Source organism: Nicotiana tomentosiformis, chromosome 5, assembly GCF_000390325.3.
Source record: "Nicotiana tomentosiformis chromosome 5, ASM39032v3, whole genome shotgun sequence".
In the NCBI taxonomy this organism is placed as follows: domain Eukaryota; kingdom Viridiplantae; phylum Streptophyta; class Magnoliopsida; order Solanales; family Solanaceae; genus Nicotiana; species Nicotiana tomentosiformis.
Genome location: NC_090816.1, coordinates 104600206 through 104608270, shown reverse-complemented (window position 1 = coordinate 104608270; position 8065 = coordinate 104600206). Strand labels below are relative to the sequence as shown.

General features: G+C 38.7%; 1 protein-coding gene across 1 annotated transcript; it reads left to right on the top strand.

The window, feature by feature from the left end:
- Positions 1-478: 478 nt before the first annotated feature.
- On the top strand, positions 479-4729 carry LOC104094956 (uncharacterized). Its single transcript, XM_070176686.1, has 4 exons — positions 479-1110; positions 1602-1714; positions 1967-2591; positions 3897-4729. Exons 1-4 carry the CDS (start codon positions 479-481, stop codon positions 4429-4431), a joined length of 1905 nt encoding a protein of 634 aa, XP_070032787.1. The 3' UTR covers positions 4432-4729.
- Positions 4730-8065: the final 3336 nt, after the last annotated feature.

The following is an 8065-nucleotide window of genomic DNA, read 5'->3' as shown; positions in this document are numbered from 1 at the left end:
CAGGTGGCAGACGATTGGGTCGTTCAGGCCTTCACCCAAGGACTCAATACTCGAAGCTCATTGGCTTCGCAGCAGTTGAAGAAAAATCTGCTAGAATGTCCGGCTGTAACTTGGGTTGATGTGAATAAACGGTATCAATCAAAAATTAGGGTCGAAGATGATCAGCTTGGGGCCCCTTATGGGTTTGTTTATCCCGTCAGAGCTAGTGACAGGTCCAAAAGAGACACTGATAGTGAACCAAGGTCAAGTAGAGATCGATATCAATCGTACGACGGTGATCGTAGGGGTAACGGGTTTGGACGAAACCCTGTGAGGAGTGAAAGGAGAAGCGATCGAGGTCAAAATAACCGGGGACTCATGATCAAAGACGGTTTCGACAGGCCCAAGCACCGAGGTTATCGGAGTCAACTTCAACGTTGATATTGTTGCCATCGTATCTGCCATCGGGCGCATCAAAGACACCAAGTGACCTCGACCTATGCAGTCTGATCCAGCCCAAAGGGGTCCCAACTTAATATGTAAATATCATGGCACTCACGGCCACAGAACAGAAGATTTCCGACAATTGAGAGAGGAAGTAGCCCGGTTATTCAACAACGGATATCTCCAGGAGTTCCTGAGTGATCGAGCCAAAAACCATTTTAGGAATAGAGATACTAGTAAGAAAATCGAGCAGGAGGAGCCTCAGCACGTCATTAACATGATCATCGATGGGGTCGACGTTCCCCAGGGGCCGATGTTAAAGCGCACCAAAGTATCCATCATGAGGGAAAAACGGACTCGAAATTACATACCAGAAGGAACCTTGTCTTTCAACGACGAGGATGCTGAAGGCATTGTGTATCCCCACAATGATGCACTGGTAATATGCGTACTCATAAATGAATATCGAGTTAAGCATGTGTTAATTGATCCAGGTTGCTCGGCCAATATCATTAGATCGAGGGTCGTGGAACAACTAGGTCTACAAGACAAAATTGTGCTTATTGTCAGAGTTCTAAACGGATTCAACATGGCATGTGAGACCACTAGAGGGGAGATAACATTACCGGTGAACACCGCCAGAACCATTCATGAAACAAAGTTCTACATGATCAAAGGAGACATGAGGTACAATGCTCTATTCGGGAGACCATTGATTCACAGCATGAGGGTAGTACCCTCGACGTTGCACCAGGTGCTGAAATTCTCGATGCCAGGAGGGATTAAAATAGTTTACGGAGAACAACTGGCCGCAAAGGAGATGTTCGCGGTCAACTAGGTGATCCTGGTATTCGCACTTTCGACATCGAAGGGTCTAGGTCTAGTGTCCAAAGAGGAAACAAAATAACAATTACCGACACCATCCTCGATCGAACCTGAGAAGCAGGGAACGGGTGAGGATGACAACTACGGAATTCCCAGGTCTTTCATAGTCCCCGATGATTCCGATGCCAGCAAATCAGCGGTTAAAGAACTGGAGCAAGTCATATTGATCGAAAACCTTCCCGATCGAAAGGTATACCTAGGCATAGGGTTAAGTCCCGAGCTCAGGAAAAAACTCATTCAATTCCTTATAGCTAATATAGATTGTTTCGCTTGGTCCCACCTCGATATGACAGGGATTCCGCTGGAGATAACTACTCAAAAGCTGAGCCTAGATCCGATGTTCCATCCGGTCAAGCAGAAAAGGAGGCCTCAGTCCGAAGTCAAGCATGTATTCATCAAGGACGAGGTATGTAAAGTCCTTAAAATAGGGTCCATCCGGGAGGTTAAGTACCCGGTTCGGTTAGCAAACATAGTAGTAGTCCCTAAAAAAGGGAATAAATTAAGAATGTGTGTAGACCATAAAGACTTAAACAAGGCATGCCACAATGACTCTTTCCCTTTGCCAAACATCGATCGCATGATCGATGCAATAGCCGGCCACGAGATCCTCAGTTTTCCCGACGCCTACTCCGGGTACAACCAAATTCGGATATAACAGGAAACTTTGGCTCTATACTTGGTGGGCTTTTATCGGTGATTCTAGCTGAAACATCACTCATGGGGATCGCTGGCTGGAGAATCTCCTTCCATCTGGTCGGTTTTATACGCGTTATAGTTGGTATATTGGTGCGCCTCTTCGCCAAAGATCCTCGCTTTGTTGACAGTGATGGCAATGCAAGAGAACAACCTCCCCAGAAACCATTTAGAGAAGAAGTGAGGGAACTGCTAAAAGAAGCAAAAGCAGTAGTGAAAGTGCCTTCCTTTCAAATTCTTATTGCTCAGGGGGTCTCAGGTTCATTCCCTTGGTCATCATTGTCATTTGCTCCTATGTGGTTGGAGCTTATCGGATTCTCCCACAAGACAACAGCATTCCTCTTGACTTTGTTTAATGTTGCTGGCTCAATTGGTGGATTGTTTGGAGGAAAGATGGGGGATATACTTGCCAAACACTTGCCAAATTCTGGTAGAATAATTCTTTCTCAGATAAGCTCTGGTTCGGCGATCCCTTTAGCTGCAATTCTGCTTCTTGGATTGCCTGATGATCCTTCCTCAGCTGCAATCCATGGTTTAGTCTTGTTCATAATGGGATTCATGATATCGTGGAATAGTCCAGCGACAAACAAGTATGTTTCCTTTGGACTACTATATCATTCATTGTTCTCTGAATTTTTCTGGCATACATCATTCTTTTACATTCGGGTGGGCGTTGGTATGCAGTTATATTTGTCAGGGGGTGGAGTTGATATTTTGAAGGTCGTAAAGCTTAGAGCAATGCCACACAACAATTAACATTAACTCGATAGTGCTAATGCTAATATAAAACAAATGAAGTGGAGTTGTGTGTTTATGATACATTTTGCAAAATAAGCGAATTAATATCTCCTGCAATGTGTCCTCTCCCCTCTTCTACTTGCTATTTTTTAACATCATAAAGATCTATTTTTTCTGCTTACAGCTCACTTAACATATTCCACCCATGTATAGGCCTCTATAGTAGATCTTGCACAATGGACCGTTGACATGTTTTTTCAAAGATCTCCATATCTGAACACAAACTTGACAGTAGTAAGATTTCTGACTGTTAATGGTATCTTGATACGTGTTTTACAGGACTTCTAGACTAACATAAGATGAATGTCTTGAAAGAAGAGAAAAATACTTCTCTTGTTGCCAATATCTTCTTAGAGTATATATAGAGTCTGAGCCAAACAAAGACCAAGTAAAACCAGTGAAGTACTAATTCTATTTAACCAAACAAGAGGAAGAGCTAAAACTGTAAAGTAGAAGAAAATGTACTTACAAATTAGGAAACACTATCTGGCTCATGATTAAGTTCCAACTGAAGCTTCATCTGTAAAGAACTTCAAAGTTTTCATGTCCACATAGCTAACACACAAGTGATACACGATTTTCTTGTAGTTTCTGTTTGTTAGCTAATTTTACTTGTTTATGACAAATCATCTCTAATTTTGTCACTATATCGTAATTTTAACTCATACCTTCCAGTTGATCTCAGAACACTTGATGCACCAATTGTACCATCTCTGATTGTTTGCTGCATGTTCTTTTTCACATGGCTTCGTTTGCCTATGCTTCTTCTCTGTATAGACTAGTCCCCTACTTCCTTCTATTTCACACTGTCACACATGCACACAATGGACTCAATTCTATGCATATCTAATGGCTAACAGAGATCATTTAGGTAAATTTACAGAAGCTGTAGATATAGAGGTAAGTGAACCCCGCCCCCCCAAAAAAAAAGTTCGGCTAGTACTTTCTGCTTCATTGTTTAAAGCTGGCCTTTCTTGATTTTACTCCAGTAATATAGTTGCATGCAACATCGATAAAAGTATCTGCTCAAGATAGAAAAAAATTTCAGAATAATTCAGTATGATTTACTAACAAATTCGCGCATGACATGCTTGCAGTCCAATTTTTGCGGAGATAGTTCCTGAGAGAGCTCGAACAAGCATCTATGCCCTGGATCGATCGTTTGAGTCTATATTAGCATCATTTGCTCCTCCAGTGGTTGGTATTTTGGCTCAACATGTTTATGGCTTTAAACCAATCCCCAAGGATTCAACCGGCTCACAGGAAATTGAAACGGATAGAGAGAATGCAGCCCCGCTTGCTAAGGCACTCTACACTGCTATAGGCATTCCAATGGCAATTTGTTGCTTCATCTATTCCTTCCTTTATTGTACATATCCACGTGACAGGGACCGTGCTAAAATGGATGCATTAATAGACACTGAGCTGCAACGGATTGATGAAACTGCCGATCATCTTTTTGAAGAAGAAAATGCCAAACATCATTTTTCTAAATCCGATGAACTGCATGGAAAAGAACTAGTGCTGATTGATAGAGATTATGATGTAGAAGACAGCCTCGACAACGATGAGAATGATGAGAAAAGGCTTTTCCCAAATCAATTGAAATTCTCTGATATCAGCAAATTTTAGAGCAAATGGAACAGCAAATTTTGTGCATATCGGATACAACTTACAGACTAAGAAAGTGAAATTCACTTCATCAATATCATAGTGTGAACTTACAGTAGTATCAGTTTTGACAGTTTTCTATAGTTATCTGAATCAAATTGATCCAGTATAATGCTTAGAATACAGGAAGAAGATATAAAGAAGATTAAAAGACCTCGTGATGTTGCTTATCTTTTTCGATACAGATGAAGGGTTCAAATTGTTAGTAGTACTTAGTGTTGACCAAAACCTCAGTCCTTATAATATGAACAAGTTGTGTCTGATTCTCTCTCCAGATATCCAAATCTGTTATAGAGAGAACTAGATCCTGGTCAAGAACTAACCATATAGCTATTGTTTTGGAAATAATTTGTATTTTCTTCTGGTAACTTAGGTCTTTCGGAAACAGCCTCTCTACTCCTTTGGGGTAGGGGTAAGGTATACGTACACACTACCCTCTCCAGACCCCATTAGTGGGATTCTACTGGGTTGTTGTTATTGTTGTTCTTCTGGTAACTTGGTAATATTTGGCCCAAGTGAAGGTTAGTTTTGAAAATTGACAAAGGAAGCTCATGCATGAACCAGGTCCATCCCTTGTGTACATAGACACGGGCAGATTCGAGCATGTGGGATGCACTTGAAGGAGATAAGCTTAACTTGGTATAATTGATATCTCCTGATCGAAAAGGTTGCATAATTGATAAGGATAAGGACTCCTTACTCAAAGAGAACACTATCCAAGATAAGGGAGGAGTTAGAAGTTGAGATCAACTAGAACTCTTCCACCAAGGAAGAGTAGCATTAGAACTCTAGTTATTTCTTCATCTACTAACTCTATATATTGCAGGATATTCTCATTCTACAGGTACGCACAAAAGCAGAAGTTAAACGTGAATTGAGAGCAAAATAGCAAGGCATTTTGGAAGCAATTCGCGTGTGATTCAAGTGTGCAAACCTAAAGCTACATGAACCAGATAGAAGAACCAGTTCCAAGTGTCTGTCTTTTATTCTAGTTCAATTGTAGTAGGTGTTTTCATATTGTACCTTTCAGTTTTATCTAGAGGCAATTGTAATAGGTACTCAGAGTATTCAAGTTAGAGTTAACTTGAAGTTGTCGCAGCAGTTAGAGGCTGGTTGCCACAACGGGGTTAGAGTTAATCCTAGCTTTACAAAAGTATTTTGTAAATACAGTTTTTGGCTCAGTGATTTAGTGGAGAGTTTAGGAAAATCCTACTGAGAAGTAGGTCGTGGTTTTTGCACCTTTTGACCCATGTGTTTTCCACGTAAAATACTTGTGTTCTTTACTTTTCGCATTTACTATTTCAGCAATAGTAGGTTAAGGAACGCTTAGAAGAACCAGGTCATTCCATAATCAGTTTAAACGAAAAATTGGACATCACACAAATCATCCCCTCTTGTGTGGTATTGAAGTTAAAACATCATTATGATAGTTATGTTCTCAAGATTAACTGTTTGTAATTACACTTGAACTGACAACAATGATCAGATATCTTCAGCTGAAAGAAGGTAGGTTTCTTTCCTCTATCACCTCCCAATTTGTTTAACAATGTTAATTGATCATGAAATTTAATAAAGGAAAAATATTTGACAGTTAAACTAAATGTGTATAGAATATTAAAAGTACCTTTAATACGAAACTTTGTTTTGTATTCTATGATGTTATTTCTATGAGAGGATGTTAGCTCGTTTGTTTACGCTTAATGGAAGTCTTCATTTTCAATTCATTAAGTGTATTTGTTTTTTTCTCTTTTACAACCCTTACTTATTTCAATTCATTAACTGCATTTGTTTAATCTCTTTTACAATCCTTTACTTGTTCGGTCTGCGTGATTGAGATCTTGTACAAAATCTTTCAAAATTTCCTCTGAAAATGATCGTTTAACTCTACTCTATCTAATATCACCACTGAACCACCACACTACCCACACTTCACAACTACCACCACCGAGAACCTATTAACTCTAGCACCAATTACACAACCACCAATCACCTTTATCACCAGCCTCCACTAGACACCCACCAGCCTCAAAAGCACCAATTCCTTTAGAGACGTGATGTCACTTAACCCAGCTCGCTAGGCGAACCATCATACCAATCCAAGAACAAGATAAGGAATAATAAGTCTCGTGCAATATCATAAATGTATCAATAAATGTGTGAAAATACAACAAGCAACCTAAAATTGGTAGTACAATGTCATGAGCAACTACAACAGAATAACAATGCAATTGTATGACATAATACAATTATTGTTTGAAAGAATATAATAGTAATAACTGGATAAGAGAGAATGTGATTGTAAAGTTGTAAATTCGAACAAGGCAGCTTACCACGAAGTATTCAAGTGTCAGCTCAACGTTGTCTCTAGATCCTTCTAGTACTAGGATCAAAGTCTTTCCAAAAAATTACAGAAATGTAGTATGAGATTGATAATCAACGTATACTTAGTAAGTATCAAGTCTAACCCCAATGAAATAGTGGCGGAGTTTTGACAAAAAAAATCATATTTCATAGTCTGTACAATTCAGAAGATATAAAAAATAGAAAACAACTCAGAAAAGACGAATATAAATAATAAGGTTCACAGTCAAGAAAAAAATAATAAGCATGGTTTCTCAGATAACATGGTCAAAAGCATATACCAATACACTAAAATTGTATATAAAGGAGATATGCACTAAGTGACATTTATCCGAATGCATGAGTCGAGTCAGTCTATACATAATAAAGACTCAACCTCTACATCAAAACAACACATTCCAAAGTGCCTACAGCTTGCTAACAAATTCAATGCATGTCTAAGATGTATCAAAAGCATATATAGATAATATGCAAAAATAAAGTATATAAGAATGCATGTATAGACATAAAGGATTACTTAAATAAATAAACTTTTACCTTTATGCTCAAACTCATCAATCGTTATTACAATTAAATCATAAACACATGGGTTTCTCACAAACCTACGCGTACGCTGCCAAGAGAGAAACATGTGAGGGAAACATTAGAGGGATAGATCTTTATCCACATATAATTGTGTGGCCAATTCAACGTGCGCAATATAATCTGCACGGATTACTCACATATCGTAATATAATTCATACGAAGAACTCAACGTGCCACAGTATATTTGCACGAACAACTCAATATACAATAATACTTTCAATTCGTATGGATAACTCATGTGCCATAATCGTCTCAACCGCACGGATCACTCACGTGCCATATCCTCAGTTCATATAAGAAAATCATATGCATGGATATATGCATATATATATATATATATATATATATATATATATATATATATATATATATATATAGGAGATAATAAGAATATATACATATATGATGCATATGGATATGAGAGATAAACATGTTGGAATGTATGCATGTAATGACCTGGTCGGTCGTTTTAACTGTTGCAGCCTCGTTCCCTCATTTACTGCTTATTTCATGCTTAATTGTTGCTATGTGATTTATCAGGGTAGCTGATTCGGATCCGGAGATGTTTCGGAAGGAGTTGAGACACTTAGTCTCTAGGTTAGAAGCTTAAACTGTAAAGATTGACCGGATGTGGATTTATGTGTAAACG